The 19108-nt window shown below is 45.0% G+C and overlaps 1 protein-coding gene across 2 annotated transcripts in view; it reads left to right on the top strand.

Moving 5' to 3' along the window:
• LOC141153876 (contactin-associated protein-like 5) overlaps positions 1 to 19108 on the top strand; it is a 536901-nt gene that overhangs the window by 491139 nt on the left and 26654 nt on the right. For both annotated transcript variants that reach the window (XM_073639117.1, XM_073639118.1), the window contains 3 exons: positions 5311 to 5441; positions 8185 to 8272; positions 18671 to 18889. In XM_073639117.1, coding sequence (XP_073495218.1) covers positions 5311 to 5441; positions 8185 to 8272; positions 18671 to 18889 — 438 coding nt within the window. The remainder of the gene's footprint in view (positions 1 to 5310; positions 5442 to 8184; positions 8273 to 18670; positions 18890 to 19108) is intronic.

Here is a 19108-nt window from a genome sequence, read left to right as displayed (position 1 = left end):
ATATTCCACTCCCGGGTAAGGAAGGAGTGTGGAACTGAGCTCAGATAGACTGCATGCACTACATACATCCCATTCCAGAGGAGCAGGCCGACGGTACTCCCACTTAGAAATGTGCAGGTACAACCGAGCCTGTTCCTGGCTGGAGTGGGAGGGGGGTGGTACATCCCATGTAGTGTAGGGGCAGATAGGGGGAGCAGTCTGGGTAGTGATAGGAGCTCATTGGGTGCTGGTCACCTGAGCTCACACATAGAGGGATATATAAGGAGGGCATCAACTTAGATCAGGGTCAGACGCTGAGAACAAGTCAGTTGGAGAGGAGAGAGAAGGAAACAGCAGCCCTGGAGAGAGAGAGAGTGGAGCAGAGAAAGACCCAGAGGGGGAAGACTGAAGGGACCCAAGAACCCAAATTAGAGCACCGGGTGAGGAGTCAGCAAGAGGGTACCGGAACCCAAGCTGGTGGGGGCAAAGACATTCCCCAGCCAGAGACCGGAGACCGTGGGCAGTGTCTGTCACGGTCACCCACCACATTCACCCCGAAGGCACACCACGTGAAGGGTCAGGGAACCCAGGGCCAAGGGTGTCCCAAAAGAAGGCCCGAGGGAGCTGGACCTAGGTGAATCACTGGTGGGGACGGCTGAAGAAAGGACAGAGGGAGAGCTCAGGGCCACGCTCTGGACTTGTTTGGGGGTTGACCGGATCCAGGACCTGGTGGACGCAGCACGGCTCGGGTGGTCACTAGCAGCTGGAGTGACCAGTACAACATCAGCAGTAAGTAAACACCCTTAACTGCACAACCCGAGTCTGTCTTCATTGCCGGCTGCATCGCACCACCACAACCCCCATCCTCTGCGCCTGTCCCCTCTGAGGCTATACCCCTCCCGTTGGGGGTTATCTCACCAAGCTGCGCACCCACCATCAGCCTCAGCGGACCCTGCAGCAGCGGCGGCCACAGTGACCGCATCACAACGGGTGGCGTAGTCGACACAAAAGAACTTTAGTAACATCTGTAAAGCTGCCACATAACACTTAGCTTGACGCCCTGGGCACGGGACCGGGTCACAGCCGCTCGGAGACTACAACCCCCCATCTGATCCGGTGCCGGGTATTCCCCTCAAAAAGGAATATGTCCCAGGGGGCGCGTCAACTTTGGCGTAGTCGGCAGGATTACGTGCCCACAACAACCGGGTACTGCGTGCCTGAAGAAAAGTGCAAGTTTACCTCAGAAAGAAGTCTCCCGCCGGTTCCGGGGGGTCCACGCCATCGGACTCCATCACCAGTCGTTTCCCGCCGATTGTCCGCCATTTCCAACTTGTTCCCGCCATCTGCAGAGTTTCCCGCCACTGGGCGACGCTTCCCGCCAAAACCGCAGATTTCCCGCCTTGGAAGAGCAGCGGACGCCATTATGGGCGTGCCAAAGGAGGGCAAGAGGCCACCTCCCATCGTGGGCCAGGACAGAAAATGGCGCCAAAAGTGGAAACCGCCCCCACCAACAGAGACTGTGATGCTGGAGGTGTCTGTCAGCGTGAAAGAACTCCCCCTGGAGCTGACAGTCACCGAGTTGCCCCGGGACCGCCCTCGAAGTGGGAGGAGACGAAAGAGAAGAGAAAAGATGGGTGTCGCTTGGAGCAGACTGGAGCGAGCGCACCCGGAGGCAAGAGGTCTAACAAGGAGTAGCAGAGAAGCTCACCCGGAGATGTCCAGAGAGCAGAGCAGCACCGGCCCGCTGGCCAGGAGCCTGCTGGAAGAAGAGCAGAGCAGCACCGACCCGTTGGTCAGGAGCCTGCTAGAGTCCACAACCCCGCTAGGCCTAGCGGAGATCCTAGCGCAGCTCCCCCGAGACCGGGAGTGTGCACAAACTGCCCTGGAGGGCCTCGCAAGGAGGATGGCCCGGGTACAGCGCGAGATACTGGCGGAGTGGGGCCGGGAGATGACCCAGCAAGCTGAGACCAGTCAACGGAGCACGCTACCCTGGAAGAGGAAGCAGACCGCCTCTGAGGATGGCGCAGGAGGACCCAAGGCCGGAGACGGCGCCGAGGAGGGAGCCGAACGCATGGAGGCAGGTAAAGGGGACGCCTATACCCCAAGCCGTGACACCGCTTACCTGCCCCAGCTCCCCGTCGCAGAGCCCGAAAGTCCCCCTTCTGTGCCCGTAGCCGCCAGGTCACCGCCATGGACTAGGCCCCGACCGGAAGCCGCCGCAGCGACCCCTGTGACGTCACGCGCCTCGACCCGGAGCGTGACAAAGCAGGAAATACCACCAGCCTGGTCGCAAGGCCTAGTACCCCCGGGCGCCGCACCACCAACAGCGCCCCCTACCTCCGCGGAGCCTCCGGCCTGGCCGCAAGGCCAGGTAGCCCAGGGCGCCGCCGTCCTAACGGTGCCCTTCACCTTCCAGGTGCCCCAGGCCTGGCCGCAAGGCCTGGGCAACCCGGGCGCCACCACCACCGCGCCCGCGCCCGCAATACCTAGGGTGCCACACCTGGGGGAGGACCTCTTCGGCCAGCTCACATGGCCGGACGGGCGGCCCTTCATCTGGCCCGAAGGGTATCCTGAGCTGGAGCGGCAGCAAAGACTAGGGCCCTTGTGTGAGCCCCTAATCCCGGCTCCGAAGCCCGTGGCTCGGGTCTCACCTCCTCTAGCAGAAGCCCAATTCGTGTGGGACCCCACGGGAGAAGATTTGATGGGGTTCACCGGAGAAACTCGGGCAGCCGCAGCTGAACGTACAGAGTGTTGCCGTCAACAGCTGGCAGAGTTTAAGAGAGAACGGGAGGAGAGGCGGGTCAGAGAACAACAGGCCCAAATCCAGAGCGCGGAGCAGAAGAGCCGGACTAGGAGGAACCCCCGTGCAGCGCATTGTCCCCGCACCATCGGGACAGTGATAAAGTTCAACCCGCAGCATGGGTGGGGCTTTATTCGGGACCGTAACAACCGCGGTGACGTTTTTGTGACCCGCAGAGACGTCGAGTCCCACCTGCCGGAAGGTCACAAAGGCCGTGACCTCTACGTCGGAGACGAGGTCACTTTCACCCGGCACAAGTGTGCCAAAGGACCTTACGCCCTCCACGTACACCGCTTGACGGAGGAGGAGTTGCGGTACGGGGAGGAGGAGTCAGAGGACCCGGACGGGTCTGAAGAAACATCATATCAAGAAAGAGCAGGAGGAAGACGCCGTTGAGTGCGGCAGAGCAGGAGCTGTAAATAGTTACCCAATCGGGGTATATAGAAACTGAAACTGTTGCTGCTAAAATAGTCCCCGTTGGGACCAGGGAACTGTTTACCCGTTAACCCCTTCATCCTACAGGCTGAGGACTGTGAGCAGCCATTCCCTACCCTCTACCTGGCCGAGGACTGAGAGCGGCCAACTTTCAACCTTCCCTGTATATAGTTGCGCGTCCTAAAGCGCCCCCTACCGGTTTTATAGAAAACCAGTTTTTCTAAGAGACTGTCGCACTTTTCCCGGACACACGTTGCACAGTGTCCGGAGGAGGAACCAGAGACAAGAGAAGTCTACGAGAATGTTTATATAAAAAGTTTTATATATATATAATGTTTATATGTTTTATATGTTCATATAAAAATTTTGTATGTTTTGGTGTTTTATGTCTTACAGCCCGAGGACGTGCTGTGATTTACCAGGGAGGAATGTAGCACCCTGAGGATTCGGCTGCTACAGGGGTATTGCACCTCAACCCAGAGGTGTGATATTCCACTCCCGGGTAAGGAAGGAGTGTGGAACTGAGCTCAGATAGACTGCATGCACTACATACATCCCATTCCAGAGGAGCAGGCCGACGGTACTCCCACTTAGAAATGTGCAGGTACAACCGAGCCTGTTCCTGGCTGGAGTGGGAGGGGGGTGGTACATCCCATGTAGTGTAGGGGCAGATAGGGGGAGCAGTCTGGGTAGTGATAGGAGCTCATTGGGTGCTGGTCACCTGAGCTCACACATAGAGGGATATATAAGGAGGGCATCAACTTAGATCAGGGTCAGACGCTGAGAACAAGTCAGTTGGAGAGGAGAGAGAAGGAAACAGCAGCCCTGGAGAGAGAGAGAGTGGAGCAGAGAAAGATCCAGAGGGGGAAGACTGAAGGGACCCAAGAACCCAAATTAGAGCACCGGGTGAGGAGTCAGCAAGAGGGTACCGGAACCCAAGCTGGTGGGGGCAAAGACATTCCCCAGCCAGAGACCGGAGACCGTGGGCAGTGTCTGTCATGGTCACCCACCACATTCACCCCGAAGGCACACCACGTGAAGGGTCAGGGAACCCAGGGCCAAGGGTGTCCCAAAAGAAGGCCCGAGGGAGCTGGACCTAGGTGAATCACTGGTGGGGACGGCTGAAGAAAGGACAGAGGGAGAGCTCAGGGCCACGCTCTGGACTTGTTTGGGGGTTGACCGGATCCAGGACCTGGTGGACGCAGCACGGCTCGGGTGGTCACTAGCAGCTGGAGTGACCAGTACAACATCAGCAGTAAGTAAACACCCTTAACTGCACAACCCGAGTCTGTCTTCATTGCCGGCTGCATCGCACCACCACAACCCCCATCCTCTGCGCCTGTCCCCTCTGAGGCTATACCCCTCCCGTTGGGGGTTATCTCACCAAGCTGCGCACCCACCATCAGCCTCAGCGGACCCTGCAGCAGCGGCGGCCACAGTGACCGCATCACAACGGGTGGCGTAGTCGACACAAAAGAACTTTAGTAACATCTGTAAAGCTGCCACATAACACTTAGCTTGACGCCCTGGGCACGGGACCGGGTCACAGCCGCTCGGAGACTACAACCCCCCATCTGATCCGGTGCCGGGTATTCCCCTCAAAAAGGAATATGTCCCAGGGGGCGCGTCAGAAGCATCATTGAAACGAAAGTAGGGAAAAAAAAAGAAAAGCATATAGACAGTGTAGTGAGTGAAGGATAGGGGATTTTTAATGCAAATATATTAGAAAATAGTTTAGATTATGGCAATAAATAAATAGTAATTTAAGAGGAAAAATGACTTTGTATTTTGGACCACCCCTTTAAATAAAAATAATAATTTCTCTTTGATTTTTTTTTTACCCAAAAATCTGATAGTAACAAACATTTTCTGTTTCGCTTATTAAAGGAAACTGGGTCTCCAAAGAGGGAGGTAAAGAACCAAGAACGGCTCACAAATAAATAGACAAAAAAACGTTCAGAATGTTTTGTAAAACTTCAACCTTACTCATCTCTGATTTGACTTTTGTGCATTGAAGCCCCGTTTCTGGGGTTTGGTGTGAGGACAGGGCTGAACATGGCAGAGTCCTGATTTCATATTCTTCTGATGTTTTTTAGGAAGTCTACAAGTCAGATATAGGCTCAGTAAGGAAGGATCGTATGTTTTCACATTAGACTCTGAGAGACTTAACAATCGCAGACTTCACCACGTGAAGATCAGCAGAGAAGGGCGGAAATTATCTATACAGGTAAGGAAACCATTCACACCGACCTCCCGTGCTGATGTGCAGAGACTTTGAGGAGACTCTTCTTGTGCTATGTGACAAACTCTTTACATTGAAGGGGGTTTCCACTTTTAGAAAAGTTGACCCCAAACTTGCCTGACACATAAAACTACAAAACTAGACAGTATGCCCCCCTCCGCGGGAACAGTGCTTGCTCTCCGGCACTGTTTCAGTCTCGGTGTTTTTGCTGCAGGAATGATGTTGTGTTGTCAACTTATATCACCGCTTCCGTCAATCATTGAGCTCTTCAGGTCATGCCATGTACCTCGACTGAGCAATGTTTGGCTGCAGCAGTGATGAGAGCTGTGACCTCTTCTGCCAATTAATTAACTCAGCAGACCGTTCTATCTAGCTCAGCTGAGCACAGAGATTGGCTACAATGGTTACTTGAGCTGCCAATGTAATGTCACCACTGCAGCCAATTACTGAGTTTAGAAACCTGGGCCATCAACCTTAGCTGAGCAATGATTGGCTGCAGCAGTGGTTTGAGCTGTCAATGTGACTTGACCGCAACAGACAATAGATGGGCTCAGCAGCGGTTATGTGAGCTGTCAATGTGATCTCACCGCTGCAACCAATCACTGAGCTCAGCGAGTTGTCTCATATACCTTGACTGATCTGCTGATTGGCTGCAGTGATGATGTGGGCTGTAGACGTGATGTCATTTCTGCAGATACAGATTGAAATCAGTAGGCCATACAATCTACCTTTATCGATCCACTGAGCTCAGTGATTGGCTGCAGCAGTGATGTGAGCTATCGACCTGATGTCACTACTACAGCCAATCCCTGAGCTCAGCAAACTGTCCCATCTCCCTTGACTGAGCTACTCATTGGCTGCAGTGATGATGTGTGCTGTTGATGTGATGTCATTTCTCCCGACAAAGATTGAGCTCAGCAACCCATACAATCTAGCTTGGTTGATCCACTGAGCTTAGTGATTGGCTACAGCAGTGACATCAGGTCGATAGCTCACATCACTGCTGCAGCCAATCGACCTCATGTCACGGCTGCAGTCAAAGCATTGAGACAGGAGCAGATGGAGGTGTGAACTGTATGATTTTCTAATTTTGGAGTTTACTTTTCTAAAAGTAGAAAATTTATTTAATGTCCAATAATCCAGAATATCTGATAAATCAGTCAGCATACATAATTCCTGGTTTGTAATGGATTAAAGAATTTTATACTGTACACTTGCAAAATTCCATTAACTTCACTGTTGATTCCTTACAAAGAAATATTTTTTTGTTTTTTTATGTTTTGTCCCCTTTAAAGGGAATCTGTCAGCAGGTTTTTGCTACGTTATCTGAGAGCAGCCTGATGTAGGCAAATAGAAGCTGAATCCAACGATACATCACTTAGATTACTGGGTGCAGCCATTCTCACACAATCAGAGCTTTTAGATTTAGCATTTAGCAGAGCTGAGGAAGCTAACTCCTCCCACACCACAGCTATCCCCACCCACACCAGGCTCTCTGTGTACAAAGTCTGTAGACAATGAGGTGCTTATCACAGGAGGGGGTGTTACCAGACTAGTCTGGCAATTTTAATCTCTTAGTGATAAACCCTTCACAGTTATTAAACAGCAGCACGCACTTTGACAAGTGACACATCCCTGAGTTCTGTGTTTCAGCCTCTATCTCCTGCTGTCTTCAGATTACATAGCAAAAACCTGCTAACAGATTCCCTTTAAATAGTAATAATAAAATATGCAGTGATTATTCCTCAGATGCTTCACACATTCCTATTGATACTCCTCTTTGCTAATCTGCACAGTGTTTCCCCTTGTATGATGTTATACAATGTCTGAACCAATAATAATGTGATCCTAACACATTGTGGGTGACATTTCTAATAAACGGTTAGACAGTAGGGGTCGGTTAAAAGGCCGCGGTATTATACTCTACAATTTATATGATGGAACGAAGAAATCTACAGTTAGTATGGTAATGTTCAAAAATGTGAAATGTATGCACAACATTACTGACACTTGATTGACAGCTGTCTCATAATTTGCAGTAGATTGTATTCACATTAGCAATGTTTATTTTTTTCATTGCTTCAAAACATTTACAATAAGCAAAATACAAAATAGTAGGACATTTTTAATCAACTTTTTATATTTTGTTTGCAGCTCTCATGCAAACCTATGCATTAAAGGGAGTCCGTCAGCAGGTTTTTGCTGTGTAGTCTGACAGCAGCATAAAGTACGGGCAGAGACCCTGATTTCAGCTATGTGTCACTTATTGGTCTGTTTGGTGCAGTTTTGCCAGAATCCCTATTTTCTCTGTTGTAGATATAGCAGTGCTCAAAATGCTGAGCTGTGTAAAACCCCGCCCACACCACTGATTGGCCGCTTTTATGTACACTGTGCATTATCAGTGAGCTGCCAATCAGTGATGTGGGTGCGGTTGCACAGATCTGCTGGACTGTCTTGGACGTGACACCTTGTTCTGCAAGGATAATCTCCTGCTGATAAAACACTAATTATATTGAAACTACAGCACACAGCCTAATAAGTGACACATCACTGGAATCAGGGTCTCATGCCCTATTTTATGCTGCTCTCAGGGTTTATTTGTCATCTGTAACCATGGAGACACATGGCTCTGCAAGGTAGTCAATACCAGGCTGCTGTATACACAGAATACCTGGCATGGACATGAAATATTTGTTCTTGCTCAAAGCTAATTTTTTTTTTAATTTAGATTGACAAGACAATGAAGCAGAAGCAGAACTTGTCATCATATCTCTACTTTCGAGCTATCAAGTCTCTGACACTGGGGAAGATTCTAGGTAAGACCATAAAAAAAGAGGTGATAAAAGCAGAAGCAATGTTTCATGGAGATAAAAGCTGATGACTATTGTGGTTATTATTATGTGTCACTTCTAAAAGTGTTCAACACATATCGGTTAATTGAGTTGTTGTTCTGGAAAACCATTTTTTTCTCTTGCATTATCTGCTATAGTTCTGGTTATTATAGACGAGGATGTAATTACAAAAAAAAATATTCCTCCCATGAACCAAATATTATCACAAAACTACCCCCTATGAACAAGAATCTAACTACTGAAATAATGCCATCTGGTGTAGAAGAGCAGAATCACATCAACAACAACAAGAATTTGTATTGTACTTTTCTCATAATGGATTAAAAGTGCATTACTATAATATTATCCCCTGTGCACAAGAATATAACTACTATAATATTATCCTTTATGTAGAATATAAATATTAAAATACTGCCTCTTCTGTACAAGAATATAACTACTATAATACTGCCTCCTCTGTACAAGAATATAACCACTGTAATACTGCCCCTATGTACAAGAATATAATTACTATAATACTGCTCCTATGTACAAGAATATAACTGCCTATCTGGTGCTCGTGTCCGGCACATCGCTGATCGGGTTGACAGATTACTGGGAGGGGCTAGTGAGGACCCAGCGGTCATGGTGCACATTGGCACAAATGACAAAGTTAGAGGTAGGTGGAAGGTCCTTAAAGATGACTTCAGGGAATTAGGCTGCAAGCTTAAAGCAAGGACCTCCAAGGTGGTATTCTCTGAAATACTGCCTGTACCACGTGCCATGCCAGTGAGGCAACGGGAGATTAGGGAGATAAATAAGTGGCTCAGGAACTGGTGTAGGAAGGAGGGGTTTGGGTTCCTGGAGAACTGGGCCGACTTCTCAGTTGGCTACAGATTCTACGCTAGGGACGGGCTGCACCTCAATGGGGAGGGTGCAGCTGTGCTAGGGGAGAAAATGGCTAGAAGGTTGGAGGAGTGTTTAAACTAGGGATTGGGGGAGAGGGTATTCATTTTATAGGTGGGGAAGATAGTGCAGATAGTGAACTGGGCACAAATTAAAAAAATTGGGGGTGGGGTTAGAAGAGTCAATATAGTAAGAAGGGATAGAGGTACAGAGAGATACATAAAATGCATGTACACTAATGCCAGAAGCCTCACCAACAAAATGGAGGAATTAGAATTAATTAAAATTAATTAATTATTATTAAAAATAATTATGACATGGTGGGGATATCTGAGACATGGCTGGATGAGAGCCATGACTGGGCAGTTAATTTACAGGGCTATAGTCTGTTCAGAAATGACCGTACAAACCAGCGAGGGGGGGGGTGTTTATAAAACCCATCTTGCGGGAGAATATATGTGAATCTAATGAAAATGTAGAGTCCCTGAGGGTGGAGATAAGGGGAGGGGGAAAAAATAATAAGTTACTGATAGGGGTTTGTTATAAGTCTCCAAAAATAATGGAAGCAGCGGAGAATATCCTCATAAAGCAAATAGATGAAGCAGCGACTCAAGGAGAAATCATTATTATGGGGGACTTCAACTACTCTGAAATACAAAGGGGAACAGAAACCTGTAGTTCCAGCAAAGGTAATTGATTTTGGACAACTATGAGAGACAATTACCTTTCACAAATGGTTCAGGACCCAACAAGAAGGGGAGCACTGCTAGACCTAATATTAACCAACAGGCCAGACCGCATATCAAAAATACGAGTTGGGGGTTACTTGGGTAATAGTGATCACAAAATAATAATTTTTCATGTATCCTTTAATAAGATGTGTAGTAGAGGGGTTACAAGGACACTAATCTTCAGGAAGGCAAATTTCCAACGGTTGAGAGATGATCTTAGTGCAATACACTGGGACGATATCCTGAGACATAAAACTACACAAACCAAATGGGAGACATTTATTAGCATCCTGAATAGGACCTGTGCACAATATATACCCTATGGGAATAAACATGCTAGAAATAGGAGGAAACCACTATGGCTAACTAGAGCTGTAAGGGGTGCAATAAGTGACAAAAAGAAAGCATTTACAGAACTAAAGCAAGTAGGTAGTGATGAGTCATTAAATAAATACAGAAAATTAAATAAATTCTGTAAAAACCAAATCAAGGCAGCAAAGATTGAGACAGAGAGACTCATTGCCAGAGAAAGTAAAAATAATCTCAAAATATTCTTTAACTACATGAATAGTAAGAAACTAAAAAATGATAGCGTTGGCCCCCTTAAAAATAGTCTGGGTGAAATGGTGGATGAGGATGAGGAAAAAGCCAATATGCTAAATGATTTTTTTCAACAGTATTATACACAAGAAAATCACATGATAGAAAACATGATTAGTGATAACAAAAATTCTCCATTAAATGTCAATTGCTTAACCCAGCAGGAAGTATGGCGGCGTCTAAAAATCACTATAGATGACAAATCCCCGAGTCTGGATGGGATACACCCGCGAGTACTGCGGGAATTAACTAACGTCATAGATAGACCATTATTTTTAATCTTTAAAGATTTCATAATAACAGGGTCTGTACCACAGGACTGGCGTATAGCAAATGTGGTGCCAATATTCAAAAAGGGGCCAAAAACCAAACCAGGTAAAATCCTCGAGGATTTCCTAAGAGATGCTATAATAGAGTATCTGAAGAAGAATAACCTCATGACCCAATATCAACATGGGTTTACGAGGTACCTTTCCTGTCAAACTAATCTGATCAGCTTTTATGAAGAGGTAAGTTCCGGACTGGACCAAGGAAACGCAGTGGATGTTGTGTATATAGACTTTTCAAAAGATTTTGATATGGTTCCACACAAAAGCTTGATACATAAAATGAGAACAATGGGGATAGGGGAAAATATATGTATGTGGGTTAAGAACTGGCTCAGTGATAGGAAACAAAGGGTGGTTATTAATGGAAAACACTCAGACTGTGTCTCAGTTAACAGTGGGGTACCACAGGGGTCAGTATTGGGCCCCCTTCTTTTTAACATATTTATTAATGACCTTGTAGGGGGCATACAGAGTAGTATTTCAATATTTGCAGATGAGACTAAACTCTGCGGGGTAATCAATACAGAGGAGGACAATTTTATATTACAGGATGATCTATGTAAACTAGAAGCTTGGGCTGATAAATGTCAAATTAGCTTTAATGGGGATAAATGTAAGGTAATGCACTTGGGCAGAGGAAATAAAATGTATAATTATATGCTAAATTGTAAAACACTGGGCAAAACTGTAACTGAAAAAGACCTGGGTGTATTGGTGGACGACAAGCTCACGTTTAGTGGCCAGTGTCAGGCAGCTGCTGCAAAGGCAAGTAAAATAATGGGATGCATTAAAAGAGACATAGATGCTCATGAGGGGAACATAATTTTACCTCTATACAAGTCATTAGTGCAACCACACTTAGAATACTGTGTACAGTTCTGGTCTCTGGTGTATAACAAAGACATAGCTGAACTAGAGAAGGTGCAGAGAAGAGCGACCAAGGTTATTAGAGGACTTGGGGGTCAGCAATACCAAGACAGGTTATTATACTTGGGGTTATTTAGTTTGGAAAAACGAAGGCTTAGGGGTGATCTTATTACTATGTACAAGTATATGAGGGGACAGTACAAAGACCTTTCTACTGATCTTTTTACTCTGAGGCCAGAGACGGGGACAAGGGGGCATCTTCTACGTCTGGAGGAAAGAAGGTTTAATCATAATCACAGACGGGGATTCTTTACTGTAAGAGCGGTGAGACTATGGAACTCTCTGCCGCATGATGTTGTAATGAGTGATTCACTACTAAAATTTAAGAAGGGCCTGGATGCCTTTCTTGAAAAGTATAATATTACAGGTTATATACAGGCTGCTCCAAAAGTAGGTGGCCGGAAAATAATAACATTTATTTTTATTTATATATAAAATTATATTTAGTGACACAAGCATAACATTGACAATTAAATTTTATTCTGAACAATAATACAAAAGCCCTTAAATTTTATCAACGCAGGTGCTCATACTGTTTTCCATTACAATTTGCACAGCTTTGAAGTCCGCCTCTTACGCTTCGACAAACTTTTTTGCACAAGTCCCTTTGGGTATTAATTTCTTGAAATGCATCTCTTGTGTAATTTTTCAAATCACTGACACTTTTTGGTTTTCGACTATAAACTTTGTCCTTGAGTACTGCCCAAAAGAAAAAATCCATTGGGGTCAAGTCTGGTGAACGTGCTGGCCAATCAAGTGGGCCTCTTCGGCCAATCAATTTATTAGGAAATGTTTCATCAAGATACTCGCGGACCACTCTTGAATAATGTGGAGGGGCCCCATCTTGTTGGAAATAAAGGTCATTTGAATTAGGCTGTTACTGTAACTGGGGAACAACTTGATTCATTAGAATTTGGAGATACTTATCTCCTGTGACTGTTCCATCAAAAAATATTGGTCCTAAAACACCAAGACTTGAAATACCACCCCAAACATTGACACCAGGCTCATTTAGTTGTTGCTCTAATGTTAAATGCATGTTCTCATTATGCCAGTAAATACAATTATGTCTGTTAATATGGCCAGATAATTTGAAAGAAGCTTCAGCACTCCACATAATGTTATCTAAAATTACTGGATTTTCTTCAATTTCGTTAAGCATAACCTTATTACACTTTCTGTCCACCTACTTTTGGACCACCCTGTATACTGTATTCCTTGATAGGGCATTGATCCAGGGAACTAGTCTGATTCTCGTATGGAGTCAGGAAGGAATTTTTTTCCCCAATGTGGAGCTTAGTGTTTGCCACATGGGTTTTTTTTGCCTTCCTCTGGATCAACATGTTAGGCTATGGGTTGAACTAGATGGACTTAGTCTTCCTTCAACCTTAAAACCTATGTAACTATGTAACTACTATAATACTGCTCCTATGTACAAGAATATAACTACTATAGCACTGCTCCCTATGTTCAAAAATATAACTACTATAATATTGCTCCCTATGTACAAGAATGTAACTACTATAATACTGCTCCTATGTACAAGAATATAACTACTATAATACTGCTCCTATGTACAAGAACATAACCATTATAATACTGCTGCTATGTACAAGAATATAACTTCTATAATATGTTTTTCTAATGTCATGCCAGGTGTGGGAAAGACTTAGTGCAACACAGAGGAAAGAGGGAAAGGGAGCCAAGACACGAGGGAAAGGGGGAAGTGGACACCTCCTTGTCTGGTCTAGTGTCACCCTATCTCAAATACCGTCCCTATATTGCCTCACGCCGCACGCGTGCCTCGCCCTGACTTTCCCTGGCGTATGGCTAAGGCTAGGGATTGGAGGATATGAGCACTAGTCGATCTCCACTAATCTCTATAGACAACAAGGGTAGACAAACAGGGGGAAATTGCTTAGCTTTAGACGACTCCGAATGTGCACATGGCCTCAAGCTCCAGAGAGGACAAAGTACTGCTCTTGCTAAGCCTCACAAGTAGAAATGAATATAGCCGGCATCTCCCTCTCAGACACACCAGGTATTTATACAACCAGGCCAGAGACCTAATTAGCCAGAGGGAGGTAGCCGTTGGATCCTAAAGACAGCCTCTCATCTAAGAAAATGTCTATAATACCAAACGTAGAGATCTCCTGCAACCAACTGCAGGGCGACTGTCTGTCACCTCTGACACACCTGTGACACCTATGTACAAAAATGTAACCACTGTAATACTGCCCCCTGTGTACAAGAATATAACTACTATAATACTGCCCCTGTGTACAAGAATATAACTACTATAATACTACACCCTATGTACAAGAATATAATTACTATAATACTGCTCCTATGTACAAGAATATAACTACAGTCATGGCCAAAAGTTTTGAGAATGACACCAAAATTATATTTTCACATGATCTGCTGGCCTATGGTTTTTATTAGTGTTTGTCTGATGTTTATATCACATACAGAAATATAATTGCAATCATAATATGAGTACCAATAGGTTATATTGACAGTTAGAATGAGTTAATGCAGCAAGTCAATATTTGCAGTGTTGCCCCTTCTTCTTCAAGACCTCTGTAATTCTCCCTGGCATGCTCTCAATCAACTTTTGGACCAAATCCTGACTGATAGCAGTCCATTCTTGCATAATCAATGCTTGCATTTTGCCAGAATTTGTTGGTTTTTGTTTGTCCACCCGTCTCTTGATGATTGACCACACGTTCTCAATGGGATTAAGATCTGGGGAGTTTCCAGGCCATGGACCCAAAATCTCTAAGTTTTGTTCCAAGAGCCATTTTGCTATCACCTTTGCTTTATGGCAAGGTGCTCCATCATGCTGGAAAAGGCATTTTTGGGCGCCAAACTGCTCTTGGACGGTTGGGAGAAGTTGCTCTTGGAGGACATTCTGGTACCATTCTTTATTCATGGCTGTGTTTTTAGGCAAGACTGTGAGTGAGCCGATTCCCTTGGCTGAGCAGCAACCCCACACCTGAATGGTTTCAGGATGCTTTACAGTTGACATGAGACAAGACTGGTGGTAGTGCTCACCTCTTCTTCTCCGAATAAGCTGTTTTCCAGATGTCCCAAACAATCGAAAAGGGGATTCATCAGAGGAAATGATTTTGCCCCAGTCCTCAGCAGTCCACTCCCTGTACCTTTTGCAGAATATCAGTCGGTCCCTGCTGTTTTTTCTGGAGAGAAGTGGCTTTTTTGCTGCCCTCCTTGAAACCAGCCCTTGCTGAAAGAGTCTCCGCCTCACAGTGCGTGCAGAAGCACTCACACCAGCCTGCTGCCATTCCTGAGCAAGCTCGGCACTGCTGGTAGTCCGATCCCGCAGCTGAAACAGTTTTAAGATACGGTGCTGGCGCTTGCTGGTCTTTCTTGGGCGCCCTGGAGCCTTTTTGACAACAATGGAAGCTCTCTCCTTGAAGTTCTTGATGATGCGATAGATTGTTGACTGAGGTGCAATCTTTGTAGCTGCGATACTCTTCCCTGTTAGGCCATTTTTGTGCAGTGCAATGATGGCTGCACGTGTTTCTTTAGAGATAACCATGGTTAACTGAAGAGAAACAATGATACAAAGAACCAGCCTCCTTTTAAAGTGTCCAGTGATGTCATTCTTACTTAATCATGACTGATTGATCGCCAGCCCTGTCCTCATCAACACCCACACCTGTGTTAATGGATCAATCACTAAAACGATGTTAGCTGCTCGTTTTAAGGCAGGACTGCAATGATGTTGAAATGTGCTTTGGGGGTTAAAGTTAATTTTCTGGGCAAATATTGACTTTGCAAGTACAGTAATTGCTGTTAAGCTGATCACTCTTTGACATTCAGGAGTATATGCAAATTGCCATTACAAAAAATGAAGCAGTAAACTTTGGAAAAATTACTATTTGTCTCATTCTCAATACTTTTGGCCATGACTGTACTATAATACTGCTAATAAGTACAAGAATATAATTACTATAATACTGCTCCTATGTACAACAATATAACTTCTATTATACTGTTACTATGTTGAAGAATATAACTATGATAATACGGCCCCTATGTACAAGAATATATCTACTGTGCTACTACCTCCTATGTACAAGAAAATTATGCTATAATACTGCTCCTATGTACAAGAATATAACTACTATAATACTGCTCCTATGTACAAGAATATAATTACTATAATCCTGCTTCCTATGTACAATGTCAAGGATACACAGCTGATGCGGGAGTTGCGCATATCCCACCACTGCCCCCATTTCAAGCAATTACGCTATTGTCTGAAAAGTGATGGACGAGACTGTTTGCACTATTGCACTACTAGACCAGTCATTAGGAAAATCTCAGTGAGCGTATGGTATACACAACTCTGACTCCAACAAATGAAATATATGTATATACCCTGGTACGGTCACTGCTAACTCCACAATCAACAAAGAAATTATTTGCTGCCATCACCGATTCCTTAAACAGGCTGATTGGACCTCCATTACAGGTAGCGTATGACTTCAAGGGTGCAATTTACGAATAAAAGGAACAGAACTATTACATTTTATTTTTAATCCAGAAAGTTATTCAGTGTTTATAAAAATATACAAGATGATACAAAATGGGGACAAAGCAATATGATATATACAATTACATAAAAGAATAACAAAATAAATTTACTAAACACTGGTCATAGAAATGGCTCAGAACTTAGCGAAGGGAAGCACTTCGATTGAGAAAAATGGACAGAGCCTTCACAGTAAACTATGTTTTCTGAGTACTGACAATTCAAAGAAAGAAACAGAGACGCTTCTATATGTGAATCAGCCCAGACTGGCTTACTCGAGCCCAATACTGAAAAGGCTCATCTGGAAGCGTTTTGCAATCTCAGGGAAAATATATATCTTTGTACCGTGATAGCCAGTAGATAGAAAAATATTTAGATTTGAGAGTCCTCAGTGGTTGATACCTTTTAATGGCTAACTGAAAAGATGGTAACAAGTTGCTACAGGGCAGTGGGAAGAGCGAGGCTAAGTGCCAGAATTTGCATATCCTATGGATGCGTCATTTCTGGGGCGGCTGACGGCTGGTATTTCTAGCCTGGGAGGGGGACAATATTCATGGCACCCTTCCTGGGCTATTAATATCAGCCCCCAGCTGTCTGCCTAGCCTTTGCTAGCTATTAAAATAGGGGGACCCCACATCACTTTTTTTGGGGTCCCCCATTTTAATAGCTAGTAAAGGCTGGGTATTCAGCTGGGGGCTGATATTAGCAGCCTGGGAAGCTCCGTGGGTATTACCCCCTTCCCAGGCTTCAAACATCTGCCCCAGCCGTCTGCTTAACCTCCGCTAGAGACTAGAATTACGGGGAACCCCACGCCAATTTTTTTTTTAATAAATCCTTTCTTTTAACACTAAATGACAAGAACAGTAACCAACACTGTCACTGTACTTTTTATATATGTGACTGACCTGTTTCTGTCTATCTAATCTATGTGTGATGCTCTATTCTTTCTGTTCTAAATTGTCGGTACCAATGTATGCCGCTGATGAATTGCTGGCTTTTCATGTTTCACTGAGCACTGTTCCCATCGATTTGGGCAATCGCTGTAATGCCACAACCAACATGGCTGTGGCATTACAGTGAGTAGCAGGCAATCCCTGCATGATGATTGGCACTCGAAATAGCTCCAAACATGCAGGATGGGGACCCGAGCTCCCTCTCGAGCATCGCGCCAGTACTCGACGAGCTCCGAGCATCTCGAGTACTGAGATGCTCAGGCGAGTACCGAGCAGTGGCGAGCATGCTCGCTCATCACTAGTATTAACCACTGAGGACTCTCAAATCTAAATATTTTTCTGTGCAATCTCAAGCACAACTCTGATGTTAGCAGACTGCAGCCCTCGTCATCAGCCCCCAGCTGAAGGCTAAGATACAGATCCAAAATAAAAAATATTAAAAAATGACAATCCAATGACGCTGTCACTCCAATGAATTATTAAAAAAGCAATGTTTTTATTAAAAAAACTTGTTTCTTGAGCGAACTGCTCTCTTCATCAGGTACAAATAAAAACATACATTCAAAATAACCAACATTCTAATAAAACCACTTAACCAGGTACTCAATTTCTTGAATCATTTAACCCCATCACCACTGCTCTCTTGCTCCATCGTAAACTTGCCCCATTGTCAATGTGATGCATTTTAACCTATAAACTGCCAGTGTGTATTAGCCTGTATGCTCTATGCCCCATTGCAATTGTGATGCATGTTAACTTGTATACTGCCAGTGTGAATTAGCCATAGTAGGCATAGAGCATACAGGATAACAATTCCACTGGACCATAATTTTTTAATATTTTTTATTTTGGGTACTGACAATTGACCCAGACCCAGTTTCTGCTTTTTATTAGCTTCTAAGTTTCACCCATACACCTCCCCTTGATGACTTCATGTGTGGTGAATTGTGGAATGTGCTGCGTCTGTTAGAATTTTATGAGATCCCCAACTTCCAAGATATCTTCGCCTCTGAAGGTCCCAGGCGTTAGATATTGCCATAATATTTTTTATCATTATTTTACGATTACATAGAAACCAAATATGACAGGTATAGCATCATTTATCATCCACTACTCAATTGGAAGGATTCTAGTGGCCCTTCAGTGAAGTGAGTTAATGCTTCACATCAGTCTCTTCGCTACGATGCTGAAAATCTATATCTCAAAAAAACTGCTAGTGCACAGTGGGAGTGCCGGATATTGGACCCTTACTATCTACTTATGTATTGATATCATAAAAGTAGAGAGCCACTATAATTCGAATTACAATAGAAAGTTGTGGAATTGTGGATAATAATCACTATGCAGCTATAAATAATACCGATATCTATCTACAGATAATCCAGGGCTTGACCCAGAAATCGCCAACATCAACTCTATTGGCTTTGTTGGATGTTTGTCTTCCGTCCTGTATAATCAAGTTGCACCCCTTAAAGCGGCACTCCGGCACCCCAGTCTAGCCCCAGTCACCATCACTGGTTCTCTGACTGAATGCAGCTGTGGATCCATCTTGGAGAACGACCTCAGTACAATCACCACCACCTACTCCTCCGCAGGTATGTGTTCTGTCACATCTCTGGGTTGCAAATCAAAAAGCACCCAGCTCACGTAGGTGTTAGAACTCTCCTGTTAGGTTTTTTCTATTATGCTGGTCACATGACCGTTTTTGCCTATTTAATCCTGCTCCGCCCTTCTGGCCTTGCTGGACTCCATTGTAATTTCTACTCTTAAGCTAGCCAGGTGCTTTGTTACCTTTCTCAGTCAGTTTAGCTAGG

Source organism: Phyllobates terribilis, unplaced genomic scaffold (assembly GCF_046119375.1).
Source record: "Phyllobates terribilis strain yellow unplaced genomic scaffold, ASM4611937v1 Scaffold_7__3_contigs__length_470593459, whole genome shotgun sequence".
Classification (NCBI taxonomy): Eukaryota; Metazoa; Chordata; class Amphibia; order Anura; family Dendrobatidae; genus Phyllobates; species Phyllobates terribilis.
Note: the sequence above shows the minus strand (reverse complement) of the source record. Positions and strands in the feature narration are given on the sequence as shown.